This window comes from Diaporthe batatas (genome assembly GCF_019321695.1).
Source record: "Diaporthe batatas strain CRI 302-4 chromosome Unknown Contig00020, whole genome shotgun sequence".
Lineage (NCBI taxonomy): Eukaryota > Fungi > Ascomycota > Sordariomycetes > Diaporthales > Diaporthaceae > Diaporthe > Diaporthe batatas.
The window spans coordinates 468,949-494,920 of record NW_025408567.1 but is presented as its reverse complement, the minus strand read 5'-3'; the positions used below and the strand labels follow the sequence as shown (position 1 = coordinate 494,920).

The following is a 25,972-nucleotide window of genomic DNA, read 5'->3' as shown; positions in this document are numbered from 1 at the left end:
ATCTACAAGCAACACAATACGATTATCTCACTGGAAAGGGCTGCCACATCATGTATGGGAGTAAGGAAAAACATCTGGCGATTTCCGCCCCACCCCTTATAGGGCCAGTCAATCCCGTGTTTCCATTCTGTGCATGCATTTTGTTTATGACTGACGGGTTCCTTACCCCTCCTCCCACCAAAACAATATTGCCTCCACACAATGGAGTAGCATCATATAAGATTATTTTTTTCATGAGCGGCTTAGGCTTGAACAAGAGTGAAACGGAGCTTTACACGCGCGTGAGAGTCCATGTATTACCTTCTTACACACGCACGCCGAAACGGATTGCCTGGCTCAGCTGAGCGGTTGCCGCCGTTGGACAAGGTACTCCCGAAGTGCGTGGGGGTGCGCATGTGGGGAAGTGGGGCAACAATACCGCGGCCAGCAGCGTTGCTTTAGGCCTATGTCCCGATAGGAATGCTATTCCCCCCACGGCTAGTATATGGGATCCTTTCCAGAACTTGGATGTAGAGAATTGAACGTGATTTGAATGATTCCATGTATAATTTTTCACGAGGAGCAATTCTGTAGTGAACACCAAGTGGCAGCGTTCTGAGTCCAGTACACGAACAACTACATAGGTACAACACCTAAAGTCTCCAGTATGACATCCATCGAAACTCCTAAGGACTTCTCCGGTCTCAAGGGAAAGACAGTACTTCTGACTGGTTGTGCATCTGGAATTGGCCGGGCAGTAGCTCAGGTCGCGTATGGTATGGGTCTATCTACACATTCTGGGTTGATCTTCCAGGGTTCCAAGTTGCAAGGTTACGCACATAATAGTGCCTTGACATTGGTTCGCCTGCTTGTGATCAAGTCCTTTTAGGATTTCGTTAACCATATCGCAGCAAACGGTGCGAATTTGGCGCTCGCCGACTGGAATGAGGACATGTCTCGAGACCTCATTGCCGAACTTGGAGGCAGTCAATGTGAAAGGTTTTTGCCTCCTCCCAAATGCTGAGCCCGGTATTCGAAACCTGTCCTGATTCCCACGCAGCCGAGTCTTGTATCACAAGGTAGACGTCTCCAATTGGGATGCCGTCAACGATTTTTTCACAGCGGCGGTTGAGAAGTTCGGAGTGATACACGCCGTGCTCTCCAACGCCGGCATGGTCGCCCACGAAAACCTCTTTGAAGACAACATAGACCCCGCCACGGGCAAGCTGATGGCCCCAAACCTTAAGAACTTGGAAGTCAACCTGATAGCGCACCTCTACATGGTCAAGTGCGCGGTCCATCATTTCGCAAAGCGGCCGGACGTGCGCAATCAGATCGTCATCACCGGCTCCGTGGCCAGTTTCATCGACACTCCCCCGCTCTACTTCTATGAGACCTCAAAGTCGGGTCTTCTCGGGCTTATGCGATGTCTTCGAACTCAACTAGCCTCAATTAAGACCACGGTAAATCTCGTAGCACCGTGGTTGACAGGTACATTCCTACCATCCTGTTGCACTTCGGAATGCCTCCCACACGTCTACATACTGTGTCGACTGACCTGAACCGGTGATTAGCTACCGGTATACCGCCGCCGCATATTGTCGAAGCATGGGGCAACGACCTCGCCACCAATACGCCAGAGGGGGTTGCAAAGGCACTATTATTGCCTGTTGTCGAGGAATCATTGAACGGGAAAACGTTATGGGTTGCTGGAAACGACATTGTAGAGGTTGAGGATAAGCTACATGAGACTCAGCCACTCTGGCTGGGTGAGGAGCTTAGCAAAAACGTGGATGAAGGCCAGCGTAGATTGATTTCGAAACGTGGCTTGTTTCCAGACCTTGCGTAGGCAAGTATTATAGCTACTGCCTGGTGGTCTTCATGAGTATGACTGATTCCTAGCTTTCCAGACTTTGGGTTGTATACTGTCGAGGGAACTTCAAGTACAGTGGAAATATCTCCTGCCTCGTGAGCTTCATGCCAACGTTTTAAATACACCGAGATCTTGGCAAATAGTATTCCTTATGTACTACTGAACATGTTGTACGTTGCATATGCAAGAATCATATGAGAGCTTAAATCACGTAACTGCTCCTAATTTCCTTGTTCTGCCGGGTATATTTTCTTTTCTCAGAGCAGTACACCATCCATCTTGGGCTACTTAACACGAGTCCTCCCCTCAACATTGCTCAGTGGTGAGCGGCATTGCCTATCCTCATGTGACAGGTTCCAAATTGCGCTCTTCGATTCTCAAGACAAATCCATGCTGATATGTAAACCAAAATGCCGTGATACGCCAGGGTCTTTCTATGTTAGTGACCTCGAAGTTCAACTGACGAACGAACTGCGCCAGGAGATTATGGATTTCGACCTGGTCAGAGAATCTTTAGAGACTGTTGATTTATAGCCCCGTAGTTCGATAGAATTTCACGGGTGGACGTAAATGCTGGGTGGGTGGACGTTGGCTCTCTTCATGTTTCGGTACTCAGATTGGTGAATGTAAGCCGTGTGCGAGTTCGTGTTTGCGGGGTGTGGGGGATCGGCTTTTGTCGGGTTCCTCTTCCACGTAGTATTCATGCATATCGCATACGTAGTGCCCACGTATGCGAGCTTAAATAGGGGATCTGCTTGTCCCCTCAATCCCCCACATAATTACACCGAGGGCACAAGGATGGTTTGCCGGATACTGCGCGGCTGCAAAGGACAAGACACGTAAGATAATTGCGAGTCGATAGTGGACTTAGCACTTCCCGTCGCAACTCTTCTGTTTTTCAGATCCAAATCTCGGCAATATGGTGCCAAATTCTCAAGCCCTTGCGGCTGTTACTGTGGTCATTTTGCTCTCGGCAGTAAAATGGATATTCGAGGCCTGGCGGTTCAACAAACGATATAGGTTCCCTCCGCAAATACCAGGAGTTCCGCTATTTGGCAACTCATTCCAGGTCCCTGAAAAACAGCAGGGCCCTTGGGCCAAAGAAATGGCCGACAAGTATGGCGAAATGTATGTGGACTGCATTGCAGTATCAAATAGACCGACCCATCCAGCAAATATGGACCGTGCCCTTTCTGTCATGCCTCTACTGACGCAATCGTGTTCTTGCGCTGCACATAGGTTCACCTGCAAGTTAGGCTCTAGCACCTGGGTCTTTCTAAACTCCTCCAGAGTTGTCAATGATCTTATGGAGCGTAGGGCCTCCATTTACTGCTCGCGGCCCCCTTTCCCGATGACCCAGGGAATCATGTCGGGCGACTCACGCATTGTTCTCATGCCGTACAATGAGCACTGGAGGACGATCCGCAGGATAATGCACAATATTCTCAGTGCTCGACAGCAGGATGTTTTCATGCCATTCCAAGACCTTGAATCGAAAGCCCTTCTCTGGGAATATCTGGAGGTTCCAACTCGCTGGTGGTCAGCAAATGGGCGCTTCGCAAACTCGGTCATCATCAGCCTGATTTTTGGTCGTCGATCCATGCTTGATGATCCTGATCTTATTGAGCTTTTTGAGACTCAGGACCTATTTCTGGAGAACCAGCAACCAGGTGTCAACATCGTCGATGCATTCACGATGCTTGATAAGCTGCCAAAGTTTCTGCAATGGTGGCGCCCACGAGGGGAAAGAATTTTCCGCAAAACACTCAAGTATGTTGCCCCAACTAAGACATTGAATTTATTATGCTTTGGTCTGGATCCTTACCAAATGTTGCTGTTGAAATATCTAATGGACTGCCATCAGCGTCTATGAGCGTGAAGTGGAAAAACTAGAGAAGCGGGTTGCTGCAGGCACGCAACGTCAGTGCTTCGCGACAGACTTCTTGGAGACGGAAGAGGCCAAGCACATGACGAAAGTACAGAGACTGTTCCTCCTTGGAACACTCATGGAAGCCGGAACCGATACCTCCAGAGTGACGCTTGGACAAATTATAGCTGGTGCTGCCACCTATCCAGATTGGGTGGCCCGAGCTCGCGCGCAGTTAGATGAGGTCTGCGGTCACAATGCTGAGCGACTGCCCCAGTTTGAGGACCGCCCAAGGCTGAATTACATCAGTGCCGTCGTCAAGGAAGGGTTTAGATGGCGGCCTAACATAGCGGAGATTGGTGCTCCAACGATGTTGATCAAGGACGACGAATACGAAGGCTATCGCTTCCCCGCGGGGACAATTTTTACCTGGAACGCTTGGGCTATCGCCCTGAATCCAAAGGAGTACAAAGATCCAGAGAGATTCTGGCCAGAGAGGTTCCTCAATGGTGAAGAGGATTTGGCAACAAAGGGACATTTCGCATTTGGTCCAGGTGAGCCAACAAATTTTACAGCATCGATTCACGCTCCTCATCTTGAATTCTCTCCTACATCTGCCCGTTTTCTGTGCGATACTGACATAGTGTTATTACTCCTATAAGGTCGTCGCATCTGCGTGGGCTGGAAAGTAGGCGAGATGAACGTCTGGATCGCGATAGCTCGCCTACTTTACTGCTTCGACTTTGAAGAGATCCCAGAACAACCAATCGATACCATGACAATCCCTCAGATCACCAAGTACAATCCGCCGTTCCAGGTCAAAGTTACTCCAAGGAGCCAGGCCCATGCTGCGCTGATCCGCCAGGATTGCGAAGCGTCTGCGAAAGCCCAATACTAAAATCAGGCAATCGGCTTGTCGCACTTCGCATCCTTGGACTTGATTTAAGGCAGTGGCAGTTGGAGGTATGAAGTTGTTTTGATTTTATATCTTTATTCGATTCTTGAATATCATCCATAGATAGTACGCCTGTTATGATTTAGTGGGCGACTTTAACTGACGATGTTAATTATAACTATGTTTCAAGATAACTACGTCGATACTTACGTTATCTTTCCTCTTCGATCAATGCCTGAGTAACGTGGTAGAGGCTTAGCTTAATTACAAGACTATCCAGACACTTTATGGTATAATGTTTGATGCATCTGTGACATAGGGTCAATTGTCTTGGGAATTACTGTATCTAGCATGACTCCCAAATTACCACCACCCCCCTCGGTTCCACCAGTACTATGCCCACCTTCACACACACAGATATACATATATAACATTGTAGTTGATGAGGCAAATGGAGTGTTTACATGGAGGAGGCGCGGCACCTGGGGTTTAAAACGTTGTGCATATCGATGTTTGGCTATCAACAGAAAACCCTGGGGTTCACTTTTCGACTATAAGGGGCCTTTCTTTGCTAAACTAAAGCATCTTATAAATTTAGAATTTCAGTACAACAATGAACAAGAGCCATGCATTGTAGGTAGTCTTGACGTGGTCTCTCAATCATTCCGATGTCTTTGTCGTTGCTTTGGTGTCTGTATTCTCTTCAGCGCCGCTCAATCTCACTGTGATGCTGTCTTGAGGCTCGCTCTGATTGCACGTATAGTACTTCGTGAAATCGTGTTTTATGACGTTAAGCCCATTGACGAGTTCTGACATCTTGGACTTGTCCCCTTGTGCCGCGGTGAGCAACTGTAGGAACGGATCTCTCTCGAGGATCGTGTTCGGATGCGAGTCGCTCATGCGAACTAAATTCGCACTCGAGATTGGATCCACAAAATCCGCGTAGATTTCTCGACGGACCCGAGAGTAGAGATCCAGGATGGAATCGTCGGCTTTCTTCTGATGAATCCCAGCAAGGCAGTCAAAAAGACCGCCAATATCAACGATTCCCCCTGTGAGGCCAAGACCTCCGAAGGGGTTGCACACTGGATGCAGCTTACGAATCAGCGATGGCTTGTCTCCGTTGGTTTCCAACAACAACAGCTCAAATTATGGAGGTTTAGGAGATGCACAACTGTGATAACTGACCATGCGCAGCATCTGCTGCCAAAATGAAAGGCCCAACTCTCATAGATTTTGCAAGTCTCTGGTGGACTTTGTACGGGCTGAAGTTGACGATTTTATAGTCTGCAGGATCAGGCGAGCCAGGAAGCATGTCCTTCCATTTCTTAGGCTGACGGGCCAGTAGTTGCTCCCTGGTCATGCCAGCACTCTCGCCATAGCTGACACGCCACATGCCATCTCTGGTGATTCGTGAGGCCATATACCAGTGTTCCGGATCAATGATGAAGTTGGCATCTTCGTAACCAAACCTGTGGAAATCGTAGTATACCTACCCATTCACATTAGCCAAGGCCTGTTCTCGACCTCAATCCATCATCCTTATAGATAGCAGTGCGTTGTCATGCACAGCTTCGGCACATGGAGAATAGACGTACATTTGTGGCCACAACCTGAACGTCCCAAGTCTTCCCAGGAAACCCCTCGTCTCCAAATAAAAGCCGTCTGATCTTGCTGTTGGCTCCGTCACAGCCAACGACGTATGAGGCGCGAAACTCCTTCTTGCCATCGACAGTGTCGAACTCTATGACTCCAGTGCCATTCTCATCGCGGATACTCGTGGCCTCATGGCCCCAAAGAATCGTGGCGCACGGGTACCTCAGAATATGCTCTAATAAGACTTTGCCGAGCTGGTTCAAAGGCAAGCACACCATCTTGTCCGGGTCGTCCATTGTGCCGCTGTGGTCAATTCCGGCCAGGCGTTCGTTCTGGAGCGTTCGCCAGCAGACAGATTGCGGGTGGAAACCGATGCTTGCCATCGCGTCAACCACCCCGGCACGGTTCAATACGCTCATAGCTGGTGGCCCATAGTGAGTGGCTCTGGGCTGTTCGTCCAGCTTGGCTCCTTTCTCGACCAAGAGAACAGGTATATTTGCCTGGGCCAACAACAATGTCAAAAGAAGGCCTGAAGGGCCAGCGCCGACGACGATAACGAAATGTCTCTCCGTTGGTGACATGTCAAGAATGTGTCTGTCGTTACAAACTGTCCCGACTGCAATCTATGTCTTTGAGACGATCTATACGCAAGCCTGGCGAGCTGGACACAGACCGTCTTGAGCTTCCTTCGATGTTCTCGGTTGAACGGCTCAGGGTACAAAATCGTGTAAAGTGTGCACGGAAGTTACTGCAAAAGTACACTCCCAATTTGCAGGGACTACTAACTCCCCCGATGACAGTGAGATCTGCTTTCGAAGACAACCTAGGTGAGGACGTCCACGCCTCTTCCCCACTCCACTCGGTCCAACGCGTCATTGCAACTACGCTGCTGTATGTGGGGGAGGAGAGAAGATATCACAGACTAAGCATGCATATCCTTGTCATCGCCCACTTCCCCACATGGTACCGAGATGTCTACTGCCGATGTCATTTTCACCCACATTGAATAACCCAAGCCGTCTTCTCAGCTGACAGGGGCCAGAGCATCCACTCGGCAGTTTGCCGCAGCAGGGTTTTGTAAAATCAGAGTTTCGATTGTTTATCAGAGATCTCCGTCTAGCCAGATGAATATCCTCCACAAGAATCAAAAGGTAGTCTGGTGGCACAGCATTGCTTGTTGAGTAAAAAGGACGTTCTAAAAGCCTCGGGAAATTATCGTGAGAACAGATAGTTCAGAGACGGGGCCAATCTTTCCTTACGGCTTACCCTAAGGGTACGTGGGAAGGCTCACGTTCCAGAGTTGGAAGATACTGGGGATTTGATAAAGAGCATGAAAGCATCATAGAAAATTTCAACAAAAGTCTGACTTCGCTATTTCGAGCCACACAAGCCAACATCCATTTTTTTCTGGGTCCTATTGAGCTAGGTACCCTGGGAACGCACTTGATACTCCTCAGAAGTAGGTGCCCAACATTGAAAGTAACGTCAAATGTCAACGCACTCCGTCTTTCTCCGCCTTTGCGAACTCATCCCGGATTTTCTGCGCTTGTCTCATCGACCGCGGCTTGATTGTGCACTCAAACGGCAGAGGAACGCTTAAAAAGCCTGGCACCATCTTGGTGGTGGGCTCGATTTCCTCGCCAGTAGCACTTCTTCTTTTGCCAATATCAAATCCCCAAATGACCCGGGCTATGTTAATAAATAGCGAGCGCTCCGCGACATGAATGCCGGGACAAACCCGCCGTCCTGCGCCATACGTGAAATGATCTCGGTCATATGGGTCAGGGCAGTTGACGTAATTCGCGGCAGGAAGGGGCTTTTCCAGGTAACGCGAAGGGTCGAAGTTGTCGGGGTCTTGCCAAAGCTTTGGATCGCGGTGGATTGCCCTGATAAAAGCGCTGTACATTAGCTGCTGTAAGACTGCAATCGCCAAGGCCCCCAGTAATAACTTGACTTGGAGGATGGTGCACAGCCCCCCAGACATAGTCCAGCCTGGGTCCGGCCAGGGGGTTGAGGGCTTACCACCAGTTGAGCACGGCTGTAGTGCCCTTAGGAATAAAGTATCCTTCGTACCAGTCATCTTCGCTGGTTGCATGGAACATTCCAAACTTGTTGACGGGCCGCCAGCGCATCACTTCTTTGATCATGGCTCGCACGTATGGCAAGTTCGGCTCGTCAGAGAACGTTGGGAGCCTTTCGCTTCCGACGACGCTGTCGACTTCTGCTTGTGCCTTCTTCAAAGCCTCTGGGAAACACGTCATTGCCAACATCCAGTTGTTCAGCGTGGTCGCCGTGGTCTCCGAGCCGGCCTCTACCAGGCCTCCGCAGGTATAGGCGGCAAGGAGATTGTCGATCCCATTCTCAGCCGGATCAGAAAGATAGAAGTCTCGACAAAAACAATCCGCTGCCTTGCCTTCATCCACCTCCTTCTTTAGCTGTTCCCACAACTCCATATACACCTTTCTATCGTGGTTGTGGACTTCTCTGGCATAGGTGTACCAATTTCCAAGCAGGAACTGTGGCAGAACAGCTAATGATGGGAAACTATCTACTGCGTGGGCGCCGGGGGCAGTGATTTCTGTTAGGTTATTTAGCACAGTGTAGATCTTTTTGATGAGGGGATCCTCAAACGACGAAATCCTATAGCCGTAACAAAGCAGCATGATGACTGATGCGGAGTATCGTCTGTTGATGTCGTAGAACATATCGGGTCTTTCCAGCAGGTCTCTCATGACTTGTTTTGACTCAAAGTCCTGGATGTGTTGGTACTTCTCTGCTGCTTTCAGGTTGAGAAGAGCATGGCTGTGCTTGCGCAGTTGGCGCCACTGGGGCCCGTATGCCATGAAAAGCTGTCGACGACCCGCGCTGGCAACATCTTGAGCCAGCGGGAGCGACGGCCGGGACGAGTAGATGTTAGACCTCTTGTCCATGAGGTCCCTGACTACTTTGGGTGATGACAGCCAAACGTAGTCTGTGCCACCTATTTTCGTATAGAAAATATCTCCAAAGCGCTGGTGCCATGCGCGGACTTTGTGTTGTACAAGGTCAGATTCGGCGAGGTCGAACATGTTCCCAACAAACGGCAATCCTCGTGGGCCGGGAGGCAACTTGCGTCTCCTCGAGTCCTAACACATCCGCCCACATGTGAGCCAGCTATTCCCTCGAGCATGCCTCCCTTGTGCATGACACCAGGTGCGATATGAGGACATCGAGAAAGAGTACTAAATACCTTAAGGCTATTGGGGACTGCCCAAAAATACGCACCGAGCAAGAGCGGCACCGGGGTAATCAACAGCAATAGCAGCCATTGGACGAGCTGAGAATAATCGAGCATGATCACAGTCGTTATGGCGTCCTTCAGTGGGCGAAGGCATCAAATCCCGCTGCAATGAGACAATACAAAGGCCCTGAACGAGCGAGGACCGGATGACGTGCAAACATGTTTTGGCACCACCTGGTGTCTAAGCCGAGAGAGCAATCTTTTAAACTCCTCTCATCCATGCATTCCTTCCCTGCCCTCAGACATCTGGGAGAACCAAAATCCACATGTAAAGAGCCTTTGCCGAATTCGGATTGGTATTTCGAATGCGGGGGAGAGGGGATGTGGAGGTGATGGGTGGTATCAGTTGCAGATGGGGGGGGGTGGAATTTCCTCCACTTTCGGGGGAAGCAGGAAGTTTCCATGTATCTTGATTAAAGAACGGTAAAGCACACCTTTTATCAATGAGTTCCAGGACACTCGCAGAAACATTATCGACGACGCGATACCGTCAGGCTGAATTCTCTTTTCGTTTTGCCTCCCCTCGCTCGGCTGAGCTGTTTGCACCAGCTATGCCACCCCACAAAGACGCCTCGGGCAACACTTTCATCCGCCACACCAGCGGCCAGGTCACACACTATATCGTGAATGACTTCACAGACCCTTGGAAGCCTCGAGAAACCGTGCTATTGCAGCATGGATTCGCGCGCAACGTTGAGCACTGGTACCACTGGGTTCCCCCATTAGCACGACACTTTAGAGTCATTCGGCGAGACCTTCGAGGCCACGGCCTCTCAAGCGTCCCTAAGAATGATGGTAGCTACGACTACTCCCTAGAGACTATTCTCGAGGAGATCGTGGACATGCTGGATCAGCTTGGTATCGAAAAGGTGCACTTCCTCGGCGAATCTACCAGTGGCATGCTGGGCCTGGCTATGGCGGCCCAGTTCCCGGGTCGCCTCTTGTCCCTGACGATATGCTCCACGCCAACTCATCTCCCTCCGAAGGCCCTCGAGATGTTCGCCGTAGGTCAAAAAGTCAGCTGGCCTGACGCTTGCCGAATTCTTGGCTCCCGCGGATGGGCGGAGGCGCTGGCCAAGCTGCCAGGCACAGTCGGCGTGGACGAGGACGGCTACACTGCGTGGTGGGTTGATCAGGTGGCGCGGTCTACGGGCGAAGGCCTGGCCGGCTATGCGGAATTCCTGTCACACCTAGACGCTAGGCCTTTCCTCAGTCGCATCAAAGTTCCCGTACTTATTCTGGCACCAAGGAGCAGCGCGGTCTTGACCGTGCCTGACATGGAGCAGCTGGCTAGGCAGATTGGGGCCTCAGCTAGTCTTGTGGTGGTCGATGCGCCTGGGCATGAGATCTATGTGTCTGGGGCGGATCAGTGTCAGGCGGCTGTGCTGAAGTTCTGGAAGTCACTCGCTGCGTCTAGCGGAGGACAGGATGAGTGACTTTGAGAATCAGAATGTCTCCCTTCCGTGCACGGCCAGCCCAAGTCATATGCGCATGGGGCTCTTTTTTCACACGTGGTCAAATTGAACTGAAAAGACTGACTACACAAGAACTTGATGAGCAAACGTCGTGTTTGAAAAGCTTCGTAAGTTCGGGACGTCCCTTCCGAGCCTGTTTCTCACTCTCGATCGGGACAAGCACAACTAGATTTATGACTCAGATGGAGATCTGCATTCAGAAATTTCAGGAGTATCGGGACAGAGGACCTCAAGCAGCGATTCTCACTTAGAATCACGGTCGTCGCTCGTGCCGGGCGCTCAATGCTTTCTCATACGCCACGGCCAAACGCTCTAATGTGTGGCCCATTTTGGGTGTGATACCCCAAACCCATACCTAAAAAACAAACCACAGTCAGCAGGATAGCATCGAATGAAAGAGAAGACCGAGGGAAAGTCGTCAGACCCAGATCAAGGCCTCTGGACCTTGGGAATCATCTTACATCTGTGAGAAACAGCGCCCATGCCCTAGCGATTGCGCTTGCCAATGATGTTCCTTCCACATACGGCGATTCCACTTCGTCAAGAGAGTCTTTTAGTTTCTGAAAAAGCTTTTCCTCTTCTGCGTTTGGAGGAAAATTTTCCCATTGCATCTCGATATTGTGAATCCATTTCGTGACAAACAACGCTGATAGAGTATATATTAGCCGGGTAAAATCAAAGAGCTATTGGACTGGTCGTATGCAATGAATCTAATACTTGAAATTGCCTCGAATACAAGGAAATCACTAATCAAACGTCTACTAGGAGTACGTTTCGGCAGACTCACCGCTGTCCCATCCCGCGACTGCGTGCTCAACGCCCCACGAAAGGGCCGCCGTCTTCCTTACGAGCATATGTCCTGCCTGGACGGGGGTCAGGAAGCTCTGGCAGGCCATCGAGATGACCTTTGTGAAGAAGTCGTTGCGTTCCTGAGGGCTCGCCGCGTACGCCTCCGCGGCCTCATCGGTGCTCCCCGCCGCGTTTGTAATCAGAGTTAAGTGCTGGAATGGCTGGTATGACGACGTCAACAGTCGCGAGCATGCAATCCGGAGGACTCCGTGGCAGTTGAACAGCAGTGGGCCGGCCGGGTGGTCCCAGGCTGCTGCGTCGTCTTGGTTCTCAGCCTCGCGGCCGCCACCGGACAGCACCCTGTGGCACCGACTGAGTATCGCCATGCCATTCGACAACACGAGACGCCGCAGCTCGGAGCCTCCCAGGGCCCCAGCGAAAGGGTCGGCATGTGGCGCCATCGACCGCGCACAGCGGATGCTCATCCACAAGTGGGTGCTCACGGCGTGCATAATGAAAAGGGCCGTGAACGCGCTGATATCATAACGATTTTCCTCGCCGACACAGTCCCCAGCAGCGGCTCCTTCTGCGGACATGACATCGGCCAGAACGGACCCCAAAATCCGCGGGTTGCGGATCACACGCTCGCTCCGGAGCTGGTGCCACTCTCCTTCGGTCCTCGCGTTCCACAGCCTTTCCTCGTCCGGCATCTCAAACTCGAGGTCCTCGGGTTTCAGGAATCCCGGCGACATGTCGTAAATTACCATGAGGAGGTTACTCAGGAAGTGGGTTGCGCAGAGTGTCCTTTTCTGGGACTCTCTTTCTATCCACTCCGGCCACGTCAGGTCTCTCGAGGTGCATGTGGCACTGGCTCGGCCGATTGATAGTCGTCGAAGCGGATAGTCCTGCCAAATACACCATCAGCGTCAGCTAGTAGCTGGATGCATGATGTGTTTAGTGAGAGGAGGGGTGGGCTGTACTGACCATCATACATGAACCAAGGCGTTCAAAACGGGCAGCGGCGAGGTCGACATTGCCAGAGAGGAAGGCGAAAAAGTTCAATAGGGTGTCTACCTGGGCAACCCACAAAGGGGCCAGGGTCCCTGACTTTCGGGAAGGGGGGGACTGTTGGCACTATGAGAACTCGATTAATAATACACAACGACTAAGTAGCCTAGCTGGCACGAGGCCTACCATTTTCAATAAATTGACGGCCAAGTTGTAAAGTCTCATGGCGCGGCGTCTGTCGAAGCGATAGAGGGCACCGATACAACTTATGGCCAGGATCAGTGGGCTTGGGCATTTGGTCAGGGCCAGAGATGGAGTGTGTATGATTGGCAGGTGGCGGTGGAAATGATCAAAATAGCACTTCAAGAAGCGAGAGAGGTCTTTTCGGAAGAGAACTGCCTCGAGATGAAGAGTGCCGTGTGAGCGATTCTGAACATCATCCCGAATGGCCTCATAAGAAGCGTCGTCGACGTCGACAACATTATGGGGAACATCGTTGGTCTTCTCTTTCAGGACACGCGGCAAACCGCGATGCGTGGAGCAATCTCGTGCCCGCGCCACGTCTGGACTGACTGTGGCCGTAAAGTCGTCTGTACCTGCACCTATTCCAAAAGATGTCTCTCGCAAAGCAAAGCTGTTGCCGGCTGGTGACATCAAAGATAGATCTAAGAGGGGAAACCCACTGCCTTCGAAAATTCCCAGAGGGAGTGGTTCATCCACTACTTCGCTTAAGCCCGGCGTCGGTTTGCTTGGCCTACTTGAGTCCAAGTCGTTGCGCATCACACCAATCGATCCATTCTCCAGCTGTAGTTCGTGATGGTCATATTCCTTGCTGGCCTCGTCCTGCTGGGCGAGCCACTGACATTTACGTTTCTGTGGTCTCGTAAGTGTTGATCCGGAGTGCTCATTTAGAGCTGCTGTGGGTGGTCTTGCATCTCCTCGGGGTGGCAGAATATCCGCATCCCCCAAAGGGCTATTCACGAGTCCAAATGTATCGTTTGCCGACGTATGATCGGCAGTGGATGAGACCTGCAGAAGAGCATTTTGATCCTCTTGGGCGTCCAGTGTTAGATCTATGTGAGAAAAGGCTGGGGAATGCAAAGGCTCGAGAACAGGGTTCAGCATGTCGAGGGAAGCAAGTAAGGCCGGGTCGACTGAGAAAGGTTCAATGTTTCCGGAGGCTTCGGATTCGCGACAGGGGCTTGAGTAGAGCATGTCGTCGCCACAGAAGTCTTCTTGCAGGTCTCCTTCGGTCAATTTCATAGGCGCATTCGAGATGGCATTATCGGTATCGCCAGCATGGAAGTCTTCGAGCAGTGTCTGTGCCTGCTCCTGCTGTCGGGATTGACCCATCGAATTTTGAAGGGACTCATATTGTTGTGCGTGAAGCGTCTTTTCATGCCGTTTCACGAGGTCTCTTGAAGTCGATGTTAGTTTTCGTGCCATAGAAGTCCAGACGAGATGGAGAGAGTGCCTCTGTAGACGGATGAATGCGTACTTCCGAGCATAAGTCTTATGGCAGAACTGGCACGTGAATGGCCTCTCGTTGGTGTGGCTTCTCTTGTGTCGAATGCAATGCTCGTTGCGCTGGAATACCTTGCCACAGACTGAGCATTTAAACTGCTTGTCAGAGCTACTACTGCCAGTTTTGACGACGATGCTAGACATTGTCGTCCTCGGACCGTAAAGGTAAAACCAAAGTGGCAGCTGGGGATTGAGAATGGATTCAAAGGAAGTGCCGGCATCAGCTGGGAGGGGCTCGGCCGAACGCCAGCGGGGTACGGACGGAGTACAGGTACAGAGGCAAACCCCAAAGTCTTGGTTTCAGCAGAACTCTATTTTATCCTAGCCCTTACAACCATTATTATAATAGAGACTCTTTCCTCATTTTTTCTAAGTAGTTTTGAGCACAATGTTCATACACTGAATACACGTATGCGAAGCCAGCTTTATCTACGCTCAAGATTTATCGTATTTCTTATTTATAGCTGCTCTGATTTCTGTATTTATATTAATTTTAAGGCAGGAGCATTATAAGGATAGTGTGGACTTAGTGGAGCGGGGCAATAGTGTGCTCGTGACGGGTAAGGGAATTATGACGCAACACGAGCCCCCCTAAAACCTTTTGGATCCGTGGTGATGCCCAGTTCAGAAGCATTTGTTATCGAAGAGATGGGCTTCAAACAAGGGGCTAACATTACCGACCATGCCAGAATTCAGGATCACTCACCATCTGACAGCCAAAATTATGAGACACCACACAAAGCATTCTAATTTCGTGAAGCAACGTGGCTTCCAGGAGACTTTAAAGGCATGAACATCAATGGTAGCAACTTTGAAAGCGCTCCGCCAAACACATAACAGGGTGTCATACAGTATAGGTTCGTCGACGGAGACAACATTGAATTGGCAGACAATAGAACGTTCTTTGCTGAATGACGGGAAAACAATACCAGCTTGATTAGAATAGAGGATAAGCAGCGGCAGCTGCAGTTGGCCCAGCTTGTATCGGTGTATCCTCCGATTTACCGGTACGAATCACCACATTCATAATTATTGCGTGAAATTCGGGCTGATGCAGTCATTATGCACGCGCTTGGTTTTCTCAAGTGGAGGATCTGTGGAATGGCTAGTTCATCATAGACGTAGATAATAGATGTAGATAGTCACGGTCACGTGGCCGACACCGGTAGCCCATAGCCAGAAGGAAGGCTGAAGCCCCTCGGCCACATCCTTCCTTTCCTACACACAACAGCCACTACACCAATCAACCAACTTTGATACCGGCCAGGCCGGGAAGCTTCAAACGGTGTGTTTATCGCTCCATTATCGTTAGAAGTAGTCAAACTGTGCAGGCAAGTAAGGGGAAATATGACCGTTTATTCCTCGGAACGGTTCAAAGCCAGGAAGCAGTTTAAAACCAGTAAGTGTTTTCAATGCAGATTAACGGTTTAGAGTGGTTAACACATACGTGGGCACCCAACTAGATAGAATACCAAACCGCTTTCTTATGTTTTTTTTGTCCAGCACTGAGATGTCGCGAACGTGGAATCTCTACCCGCATTCTGTAGGCCAAGCATCTTGCTGCATCAATTCTGCTTTTGAGATAGCGCCTCGGCTCAATTGTCACCGGCATACGAAAACCAAAGTCCCCGCAATCCCCTCACGCAGTACACGAACAAACATTGTGGATAATGGTACTCGACATTTACCCGGGATTCCAGAAGGCTCATGGATGCGGGGAATGACGATCTAGCGGACAGACGCATGGAACAAGTTCTGGATAAATCAACACTATAAAGCCTTAAGAGTAAACAAGCAGTCTGCCACAGTCCAACCCGTAAATGACAGAGGGCCACTGAAGATGCCTCGATTCGCAAAGAGTTTGTGCTACCTTTTGGTGGCGTTACTGTCAGGCCTGGCAGAGGCTGAGAATTCCACCTTCAATAACCCAATATTACCGGGGTTTCATCCCGATCCTAGTTGCATATTTGTCCCTGAGTGGGACAACACATTCTTCTGTGCATCATCCAGCTTTAATGCATTCCCTGGTATTCCCATTCATGCAAGTAAAGACCTCCAAAATTGGAAGTTAATAGGTACGCTCACGCTCCAGTTCCTGCTTCTCAACCCAGAAACATTCACACCTAACTCGTCTATCAGCACATGTTCTCAATAGGGAGGAACAGCTCCCGGAGCTGGCTTACACCAACAGGTCTACGGCGTAAGCATTCGGGCAGCCCTTTGGCCAGATGACTCTTCGGCATTAACTTTTTATTGCAGCGGAATCTGGGCGCCAACTCTGAGATACCGCGATGACACATTCTGGCTCGTGACGACGCTTGTGGAAGACGACCGAGCCGCAGATGATGCTACTCGGTGGGACAACGTGGGTCCATGTGAAGACCTCGCTGACATATAACCGAGCGCTGGACTAACCCCCCGGCCTGTAGATCATCTTCAAGTCGACAGACATGTACGAGCCGTCATCATGGACGAACGCAGTCCACTTCAAGTTCGAGGGCTACGACACCGAGCCGTTCTGGGACGACGACGGCAAGACGTACATCGTCGGCTCGCACGCCTTCAAGGTGTACCCGGCGCTCGAGATCGCAGAGGCGGACCTCGAGACGGGCGAGGTCGGCGAGTGGCACAACCTGTGGAACGGCACGGGGGGTCTGGCGCCCGAGGGCCCCCACCTCTACCGCAAGGACGGGTGGTACTACCTGCTCGTCGCCGAGGGCGGCACGGGGATGCTCCACATGGTGACGATGGCGCGGTCGAGGGGCCTCCTCGGGCCGTACGAGCCGGCCCCCGCCAACCCGGTGCTGACCAACGCCAACACCACGAGCTACTTCCAGACCGTCGGCCACGCGGACCTGTTCCAGGACCAGGGCGGCAACTGGTGGGGCGTCGCGCTGTCGACGCGCTCCGGCCCGGGGGACACATACTACCCGATGGGGCGCGAGACGGTCATGACAGCAGTGGCGTGGGAGGAGGGCGAGTTCCCCGTCTGGACAAACATAAGCGGGCAGGTGAGCGGGTGGGCCCTGCCGCCGGAGAACAAGGACCTGGGCGGCCCGGGGCCCTTCGTCGACGAGGGCGACGACGTCGACTTCGCCCCGGGGTCGGGGCTGCCCGCCCACTTCACCCACTGGCGGTATCCGGACCCGAACTCGTTCGCCGTCTCCCCGGAGGGGCACCCAAACACCCTGCGCCTGAGCCCGTCCCGGCTCAACCTGACCGCCCTGGACGGCAACTACGCCGGCCCGGACCTCGGCGGGCAGACTTTTGTCGGGCGCCGGCAGCAGGACACGCTGTTCACGTACCGCGTCGACCTCGACTACGCGCCGGCGCGGGCCGGCGAGGAGGCGGGCGTGTCGGTGTTCCTCACGCAGAACCACCACCTCGACATCGGCGTGGTCCTGCTGCCCGCGGGCGAGAGCACGGCCCGGGCTGCCTTCCCCGGGGCGGCGTCCGGGCCTGCGGGGCGGCAGCAGCAGCAGCAGGCTGGCGAGGACGACGACCCGGACCCCGCCGAGCTCATACCACAGGTCCGGTTCAGGGGCATCTCGTCCGTGCCGGTTCCCCAGGCGGTGGTTGCCCCGGTGCCCCGCGCGTGGCAGGGCAGGCCGCTCAGCTTGGAGATCAGGGCGGTCAACATGACGCATTACGCCTTCTCCGTCGGCCCGGCTGGTGCACAGTCGCTGATGCAGACCCTGGTGACGTCGTCGAGCGATGCTGTCAGCTGGGGTTTCACAGGTAAGCCCCCTTTCTGGTTGATCCCCTGCGACATTCATGTTCAGGGAGGACAGTCACTGACATAGCATAAGGGGTCATTCTCGGTGTTTATTGTACGACTAATGGAGGAGAAGGGGACACGCCGGCCTACATTTCCAATTGGCAATACATTCCACAGGGGCAGTATAGAGACTAATCTGTGAGATTTCAACTGCAAAAGCAGGGTTGGTTAGAGCTCATAGATTCAATAACATAGTATTCCAGCCTGATTCACGATTGGAATTCAATTCTCCGCGGCTCTCACAAGTATTAGAGGGCCAAGTCTCTCTGCAATTTGTTCTCTTCATCCCGGAACAACCAAGGCGACCAGCTCGCAGAGCACTGGTAAGATCAGGCCACAAGCCACATCAAGGAACCACCAGAACGGCCACTTTCTATCATTCGAATCGATTACTATTACATCCGTGTCGGCGATGATTAAAACCCGACCCAGAATCGCACCGGGCAGCTTCAAGCTGGTCAGCGCAGAACGACGCCGTAGAAGGGTGGAATTTCCAGCCCGAGACCCCGACACACAAACACCCCCCCCCCTCTCACGCAGCACTCTCCGCACCCTTCTTCTCCTCGGCCTCCTTCTTCCTCATCGCAGCATAGAACAGGCTCAGGTCCAGCGGGACCTTGTCGCCCAGCCACGTCGCCCTCTGCGTGTGGTCGCGCAGCTCCGTCTCCCACTCGCCGACCCCCTCCTCGGGGGCCGTGTTCGGGTGGACCAGCGCCGACAGCGGGCCCCTCCAGATGACCAGCCAGGGGACGAAGGCGCCGAACTGCGCGGGCGTGAAGAGGTTCACCTCGAACATGGCGTAGGGGTGGGGGCCGACCGGCTTCTCCCAGAAGCGGTAGATGCGGAGCTCGGGGACTGCCGGTGTTGCGGATGCTATCAGTATCTGGAGCGTATCTACTGCTGGTCTGTTCCGGTAAGGGTGGAGGAAAAGACACATACACTCCCGTCTGATCCTGTCGTATAGCTGGCGGGCGTACTCTAGCTGTGACTGCATGTAGTAGATGTGGATGTCGCTGTGTGTCGGGCCAAAGTCAGCCTGTTGGATCGTCGATTGGCTACTTGATGAATGCCACGATGTCCTGGTGGGAATACTCACAACCCGCCCCTCCTGCCCTTGTCTATCGGGTCGACGAAGGCCTCATATGCCTTGCTGAGGATTCCGGTCTGGGGATTCCTCAGGCTCTTGCCGTCCTCGGATGTCTCTTCCGACAGCGGGGGCTCACTCTCGTAGCCGGCGAGAGGCGACGGGTACGTGAAAGCGAATTGGTCCGTCATTGTCGTGGGATATGGGGTACAAAAAATGAGAACGGAAATTCGCGCACCCAGAATCGGAAGGCGCGCACCCTCCCTACTATTCAGCCAATCAGAGCACAGAACCTCAAAGTCCTCACGACTTCAACAAATAAGTGTTCTTCGCGATTTTAGAGGCCACAAACAGGGCGGGTTGGTCCTCTGGGAACTCGGGTCGTGCCTACCGGCCCTACTCACGACCCTCCGCTATGCTTCGCGCTCCGGGGCTCGCCCCCTTCGCCCCAGCCGGCCCTTTCGTGGAAGAAGAAGTCTGTATAGAGTACTTCTTAGTCAGCAGATGGGTGCGCGCCTTCCGATTGAGGGTGCGCGAATTTCCGTTCTCCAAAAAATAGGTGTATTATTTTTAATAAGCGTCTCTCTCAAGAGAAAGTTCGAGTGTCACGGCCAGTCGTGTATTTCAAGTTCATTCAGTCCATGCATGGGACCAAGCCGATGCTCTGATACATAGATGCCTCTGATTTTAATATCATGTGGTTAACTTAAGGTCGCCTAACTAGCCGCACTGACAATTGCCCCACCATGACGACTGACCAATGCGTGTAGGCGTGCCCGAGGGTTTTTGTCAGCTCGCGCTATTCGCATTTAAGGGGATTAATAAGCGCATTGCGAGATGCTTTGAAAAGGTGCATGAGTCGTACGTAATGCCAGACTATACCAGCAACATTGAGACCATTCACGCTGAATAACGAAACGCTAGAGTCCTGCTGTGGGCTTCGCTAGTGAATTCCAAACATTGAAGCTTTCGTGATCCAGCTCTTTGCAATTGCCTGGTCATACTTGACTTGTGCGACCTTCCTACCTCTACCCAGACACATTTTATGCTGATGGTAGGCATGCAGGTCCTGTCGGCCAAGGCCAGCCATCACGGCACTCGTCTATCGAGTTGGTGAACTTGACCCTAGCTATGCTCATAGGACTTGATATGGTGAACCTTGAGAAAAGAAAGGCACCATTCCTGGTATTTTTGCGAATGTGCCCGTTACCGGGCTCATGGTGTCACACTGCAAGACGAGACCAAGGGACAACAATGTTCCGATATTCCCTGACCACCTACATTAGCAATTGATAATAGCTCTCGGCCTCCAATCTCCTCTGAGCTTCCGTGTCCCACTCTCAGAAGTAAGGAAAGTGGCGCCGGTGATGAAATGGGCGGTCGTCTAGTTAATCTGCAGCACAAGAATACTTGAATGCCTGTATCCACTCGGCTCATCATCGGTCGGTCGCTTACTCGGGAGCCGGTGACCGGGTGAAGGGAACAGACGCTGCCAGTGTGTACTGCAGAACAAAGTTTTCCCAGGGGTTCTCAACTCACCAATGACAGCGGTGAATCTCTCGCTGGAAGTTTTCCAGTCAGATGCATGTTCTACTACATATCCTCGAAGAGAATATGAACTTGACAACATCTAAAATCTTGTGCTAACTGTTGTGCTGAGAACTCGGGTCTAACAAGTGCCAGTGCGTCTCGGGTAACCTAATCAACACGTACCAGAGGAAACATTCAAGTTTGTTGTCGTCTGTCTTCTTACCTAGATACCCTGGGCTCTGCCGTATGCGTCCCCCCCCCCCCCCGAGCGCGGTCAACGCCCGTGGACGTCTCATGCCCGCATGCAAACCTGACCCACAGTACATAGCATGACTGCTCGGGACAAATTTTCAGAACAAGTCACGTCAGTCACTATTGACTGAAACCCACGCATCGTGATTCCTCAGAATCGTGACCGACTTGGACTGTCTACGACCAAAGCCAGGTGGCTGGCTGGCTGCACCTACTTGCCGTACCGCATATATTGGTCCGCCTGGCGCCTACACAAGCAAAGTGCCACACACTCCCTCTCTCCCTGTGCTAAATCCCCACCTTTCCACTTCACAACAACAACAGCAACGACAATGACATTCTACGACGTCGCCATCATCGGCGGCGGGCCGGCAGGGCTCACGGCGGCAGCCACGCTGGCACGGCAGCTGCACACGGCGGTGGTGTTCGACTCGGGGCGGTACCGCAACTGGATGTCGAGGGAGATGCACATGGTGCCGAGCCTGGAGGGCAAGGACCCGGCCGAGTTCCGGCGCGAGGCGAGGGAGGGGATCGCGGCGCGGTACGGGGGGCTGGTCGAGTTCCAGGACGCCGCGGTGGCGCGGGTGCAGAAGAAGGGCGACGCGCACTTTGTCATCACCACCAGCGGGGACGGCAGCGAGCCACAAGGGGGAGGAGGCACCAGCACCAGCACCGCCACCAGGACGTGGCGGGCGCGCAAGCTCCTCCTGGCCGTGGGGTCGGCGGACGTGCTCCCGCGGGTCGAGGGGTTCGCGGCGCTCTGGGGCACGCGCATCTTCCACTGCCTGTTCTGCAAGGGCTACGAGGACCGGGGCGCGGCGTCGGCGGGGGTCCTGGCCGTCGCGCCCGTGGCGCTCCCCGCGGGCGTGATGGTCATGGTGGCGGTGCACGCGGCGGCCAACGCGGCGCAGCTGGCGGAGGGGGTGACGCTGTACGCCCACGGGGACAAGGCGCTGGCGTCCGGGCTCAAGGCGGCGGCGCGGAGGCAGGCCCGGTGGACGGTGGAGGCGCGGAGGATCAGGCGGCTCGTGGGCGTGGGGGGAGGGGGAGGGGAGGGGGAGGAGGAGGAGGAGGTGAAGGGGGGGGAGGAAGTGAAGAGTGTCAGGGTGGAGTTTGAGGACGGGACCAGCAGGATGGAGAACTTCCTGGTCAACCAGCCGCTGACGGTGCCCGGGGGCCCGTTTGTCGGGCAGCTGGGGCTCGCGACGAGCGCGCTGGGGGACATCGTGGCCGAGGCGCCGTTCCACCAGACCAGCGTGCGAGGGGTGTTTGCGGCGGGGGACTGCATGACGCCCAACAAGGTGGTGCCGACGGCCATCGCCAGCGGGAGCAACGCGGCTGTTGGGGCGTCGACGCAGCTGCAGTCCGAGAAGTACGGCTTCAAGTCGGTGGTGTAGGCTGTGGGGTGTAACTACTTAAGTATATATATATAGTCTGATGTGGACAGTATATATATACACATATCTATATAAGTGTATGTATATATATCTTGTGTCAGTGTCATTTGTTGACGACAAGAATATGGGAACCTGATGGAATGTGTCAAGAGCCGGGCTGGGTGACAGATATAATCACATGATCCCCCTCTTGGGCAAGGTGCTGCAGGGCATGGCGCATATGGGCCAGAACAGGTGAGGCAGAAATGTCATGGCTACGACATCTGGCAGTAGACCTGCCCTGGCCTTGGTCATGCCAAGGGCTAAGCTGTGAGGGAGTGGGCTAGTGTATGTACAATGTGTCAATGGTGGAGGAGGAGAAGGATGAGAAGGAGGAATAGTTGCGCCAACTGGTTGCAAGGTGCATGCATGGTTCATGGTTCATCATGATGATAAGGCGGCCACTGCAAAGGGCGGTCCAAAGGGCGGTGGGGCTGGCTGACTGTCTGCCCACTGCCCAGATCTCCGCATAGAATCGCCTTAATTGACCAGGCTTGATTGGCCGAAACCTGCAACTACTCCAAACCACTCACTCGAACCATTCTCGACTGGATATTTCAACCTCACCGTTTGTCTTGACTCATCTGGACACACAGCAACTTCATTGACTGGTTGACTACTTATCTGTCTGGCTGCCTGCTACTGCGACCCTCACTCACTCACCGACTGACTGACTGACTGACTGACCGACCCAGAGTCGACCTCCCCCAAACACGGCCTTGTCCCTGAACGCGACAAAACCGGGCCCCACACATCTGCTGCACTCTGCCGTGCTGTTCTCGACTCGAACCCGACTCGATCCGGCATACCCACCTCTGCCGCGTCCAGACGCACCCGAATGCCCCTCGGGCTCGAATAAGGGGTCCAGTTAGCCCAGCCCAGTGCCCAGCCGTCGCCGTCGCCGTCCCAACTTTCCAAACCCACGCCTTGCCAAGCTTGTCGTTGGCTCCCCACTCCAACATTCCGGGCCTCCCCACTGCCAGCCCATGCGCATCCACGTCTGATGTCAGGCCCGATACAAAAAGAAATACCCACATTGACCGCCTCCTCGTCACTACCTGCAGATTAAATCAACGTCCTCCTCTAGTCTACTTTGCCCTACAACTCGTTCCTCGTCCCACCCACCTCCCACCTCGACCGCGCCTGACCTGTCCCGACCCGAATACGTTTCTCGTCCTTCCCAGCTGCCCAACACTCGCACCGCAGCCCACGATGGCCTCCTCCCCGGCGGCAGACGCCTCTGCCCCAGCAGACGAGCCCCCACCCAGGCCGCCCGTCATCCCCCGAGGCCTCGGCAGGCTCTCCTCGGCCGTCTCCATAAACGAGATGCAGCGCCCCCGCAAGCTCAAGCTCCTCATCGCCGCCAACGGGCCCAAGGACGTCGCCTGGGCCCAGACGCTGGCCGTCAGGCTCTCCAAGGAGTCCCAGATCGTCGTCCGCGCCATCGTCGACGACATGACCCACCGCCTCGCCCAGGAGATCGTGTGCTACCAGAACAAGTCCTTCAGCAACAAGGGCGACGGCTGCTCCCGCGAGGTCGACGACCTGCACTACCGCGCCTTCGAGCTGGTCGAGTGGGCCGACCTGCTGGTCCTGGCCCCCATCGACGCCGACAACCTGGCCAAGATGATGGGCGGCCTGGCAGACACCCTGCTGCTCGAGGTCCTGCGCAGCTGGGACGCCTCCAAGAGGATCCTCATGGTCCCCGGCATGTCCACCCACATGTGGGAGAACCCCGTCACCAGGAAGCAGATGGGCAAGCTGCACCGCAGGTGGCAGTGGGTCAGGGTCCTGCAGCCCATCCTCTGGTCCTACGACGGGCCCGAGCACCACGGCGTGCCCAGGAGGGTCGCCAAGTGGGGCGCCCTCAACGAGCTCGTCACCACCATCAAGAACCAGGCCGACCTCCTGTCGCTGGGCCACGACGTCGACGCCGCCACCCAGGGGCTCGTCGTCGCCAACAACAGCAGCAAGAACAAGAGGCCCACCGCCACCCTCCCCGCCGAGCTGTGGAGCATCATCTTCGAGCACACGGGCGACTGGGAGCTGGCCCAGGCCTGCGGCGTCTACACCAGCCTCCCCGTGCCCACGCACCTGGGCTGGCGCCTCGAGCCGCGCGACCCCCAGGACCCGCTGTCCGTCTACCAGCACGAGCTCGAGTGGACCATCCTGGGCGCGAGCCCCGGCGCCATCTGCAAGAAGCTGTCCGAGGCCCCCGACTCGTTCCGCGAGCTCAGCGCCCTCGCCATCAAGCTCATCTTCAAGTTCACCCTCGCCGACGTCCTCGGCTACGTCGAGGCCAACTGCCCCCACATGTTCAAGTGCTTCGACGGCAAGACCATCCCCACAAAGGCCTCGGCCTACTACGGCCGCATCGAGATCCTCGACTGGTGGGCCCGCAGCCCCTCCTTCCTGCAGAAGCAGTACGACAACGAGGCCGTCGACGTCGCCAGCCAGAACGGCTACGTCCACGTCCTCGAGTGGTGGCGCCGCTCCGGCCTGCCCCTCAAGTACACCGCCGCCGCCCTCGAGCAGGCCTCGGCCCGCGGCTACATCCACGTGCTCGAGTGGTGGCGCGAGGCCTACCTGCAGAACCCGGCCGACATCTCCCTGAAGCCGGGCAAGTCCATCCTGGCCGCCGCCCAGTACGGCCAGCTGGACGCCATCCGCTGGTGGGAGGGGTCGGGCATCACCTTCGGCCACGAGGAGCAGGTGTGCAAGGTGGCCTCGCGGTACGGGCGCGTCGCGGTCCTGGAGCTGTGGCGCGGGCTCAAGGGCGACGACAAGCTCAGCTTCGACTGCTCCATCCTCACCGAGCCCACGCTCTACTCGCACACCGGCGTCCTCGACTGGTGGCTGCGCTACGCCCACGGCGAGCTGCCCGGCATGGACGGCCGCCGCGCCAAGAAGGTCGAGTACCGCATGATGGACATTGAGGAGTCGCTCGAGGACGCCCTCGGCGACCAGACCGAGGTCCGCCGCTGGTGGGCCGAGAACGGCCTCAACCTCGGCATCGGCACCACCGCCTGGATGAAGGCGAGGGAGCTCTAGGGGGGGGGATGCGGAGAGGTGCTCACCTTTCTTGCCGTTGGATCTTTTTCTTTTTTCGTCTTTGTTTTCTGCTCACTGCTGGGGGTGATCCGTATATATACATACACAGATGCACATGCGTTCTCTTTACTACGGCCAGTCACACCGGCGCATGAGGCAGGAAAGGAAAGGGGGTTGGGTTGGGTTGGGTTGGGCATTCGTCAGTTACTTGATAGCCCTGACACACAACGGTCTGGCGGCAACGCGATGATGGGTTTTTGGTAGGCAGGGGGCAGGCGTTTTGCATTCTGCATTCATAGCAAGGCGTCTGGGTAGGCTAGGTAGATATCAAAATGTCAAATCAAGGATCGAATTTTGTTCACAAGCGCTTGGCGCCAAACAAAACAAAGACAACCGCAACAAGAACCTGCATGGTCCCTCCCGATCTCTCGAAGGGCCAGCCGCCATCGGCCGGACCTGGCACCGTCGTTACGAGGACCAGTCAGTCCTCTCACTCCCGCGCGGAGAGAGCTCCTAGACTGTGTCCCATCGCCAATGGGGAGGGAGCACGAGCAA

At 54.3% G+C, this 25,972-nt stretch overlaps 10 protein-coding genes across 10 annotated transcripts; 6 read left to right on the top strand and 4 right to left on the bottom strand.

Annotated features, from left to right (window-relative positions):
- Positions 1-646: 646 nt before the first annotated feature.
- On the top strand, positions 647-1,828 carry KVR01_012620 (uncharacterized protein; the record flags this gene model as incomplete). The annotated part of the gene is made up of 4 exons (XM_044784604.1): positions 647-755; positions 891-978; positions 1,040-1,470; positions 1,554-1,828. The coding sequence occupies 4 exons, from the start codon at positions 647-649 to the stop codon at positions 1,826-1,828; spliced, it is 903 nt and encodes a 300-aa protein (XP_044638431.1).
- Positions 1,829-2,657: 829 nt separating this feature from the next.
- Positions 2,658-4,623, top strand: KVR01_012578 (uncharacterized protein). The gene is made up of 4 exons (XM_044786761.1): positions 2,658-2,980; positions 3,092-3,622; positions 3,717-4,273; positions 4,382-4,623. The coding sequence occupies exons 1-4, from the start codon at positions 2,772-2,774 to the stop codon at positions 4,615-4,617; spliced, it is 1,533 nt and encodes a 510-aa protein (XP_044638389.1). The 5' UTR covers positions 2,658-2,771; the 3' UTR covers positions 4,618-4,623.
- A 651-nt stretch (positions 4,624-5,274) lies between these two features.
- Positions 5,275-6,791, bottom strand: KVR01_012679 (uncharacterized protein; the record flags this gene model as incomplete). Its single annotated transcript, XM_044784229.1, has 3 exons — positions 5,275-5,699; positions 5,803-6,106; positions 6,213-6,791. 3 exons carry the CDS (start codon positions 6,789-6,791, stop codon positions 5,275-5,277), a joined length of 1,308 nt encoding a protein of 435 aa, XP_044638490.1.
- A 911-nt stretch (positions 6,792-7,702) lies between these two features.
- KVR01_012637 (uncharacterized protein) lies at positions 7,703-9,278 on the bottom strand (the record flags this gene model as incomplete). The annotated part of the gene is made up of 3 exons (XM_044786356.1): positions 7,703-8,026; positions 8,247-9,129; positions 9,169-9,278. 3 exons carry the CDS (start codon positions 9,276-9,278, stop codon positions 7,703-7,705), a joined length of 1,317 nt encoding a protein of 438 aa, XP_044638448.1.
- A 763-nt stretch (positions 9,279-10,041) lies between these two features.
- KVR01_012654 (uncharacterized protein) lies at positions 10,042-10,926 on the top strand (the record flags this gene model as incomplete). Its single annotated transcript, XM_044783216.1, has 1 exon — positions 10,042-10,926. The coding sequence occupies one exon, from the start codon at positions 10,042-10,044 to the stop codon at positions 10,924-10,926; it is 885 nt and encodes a 294-aa protein (XP_044638465.1).
- Positions 10,927-11,715: 789 nt separating this feature from the next.
- Positions 11,716-12,788, bottom strand: KVR01_012562 (uncharacterized protein; the record flags this gene model as incomplete). The annotated part of the gene is made up of 3 exons (XM_044783585.1): positions 11,716-11,726; positions 11,753-12,659; positions 12,747-12,788. 3 exons carry the CDS (start codon positions 12,786-12,788, stop codon positions 11,716-11,718), a joined length of 960 nt encoding a protein of 319 aa, XP_044638373.1.
- Positions 12,789-16,126: 3,338 nt separating this feature from the next.
- KVR01_012665 (uncharacterized protein) lies at positions 16,127-18,199 on the top strand (the record flags this gene model as incomplete). Its single annotated transcript, XM_044793083.1, has 5 exons — positions 16,127-16,361; positions 16,426-16,486; positions 16,546-16,651; positions 16,716-18,024; positions 18,096-18,199. 5 exons carry the CDS (start codon positions 16,127-16,129, stop codon positions 18,197-18,199), a joined length of 1,815 nt encoding a protein of 604 aa, XP_044638476.1.
- Positions 18,156-19,804, bottom strand: KVR01_012640 (uncharacterized protein). The gene is made up of 3 exons (XM_044789227.1): positions 19,161-19,804; positions 19,004-19,077; positions 18,156-18,919 (listed from the first exon to the last, which is right to left on the bottom strand). Exons 1-3 carry the CDS (start codon positions 19,337-19,339, stop codon positions 18,597-18,599), a joined length of 576 nt encoding a protein of 191 aa, XP_044638451.1. The 5' UTR covers positions 19,340-19,804; the 3' UTR covers positions 18,156-18,596.
- Positions 19,805-20,767: 963 nt separating this feature from the next.
- KVR01_012644 (uncharacterized protein) lies at positions 20,768-22,480 on the top strand. The gene is made up of 2 exons (XM_044793953.1): positions 20,768-20,922; positions 21,007-22,480. The coding sequence occupies exon 2, from the start codon at positions 21,263-21,265 to the stop codon at positions 22,325-22,327; it is 1,065 nt and encodes a 354-aa protein (XP_044638455.1). The 5' UTR covers positions 20,768-20,922; positions 21,007-21,262; the 3' UTR covers positions 22,328-22,480.
- A 286-nt stretch (positions 22,481-22,766) lies between these two features.
- On the top strand, positions 22,767-25,778 carry KVR01_012627 (uncharacterized protein). The gene is made up of 2 exons (XM_044781926.1): positions 22,767-22,992; positions 23,062-25,778. Exon 2 carries the CDS (start codon positions 23,579-23,581, stop codon positions 25,415-25,417), a length of 1,839 nt encoding a protein of 612 aa, XP_044638438.1. The 5' UTR covers positions 22,767-22,992; positions 23,062-23,578; the 3' UTR covers positions 25,418-25,778.
- The last annotated feature ends 194 nt before the right edge of the window (positions 25,779-25,972 follow it).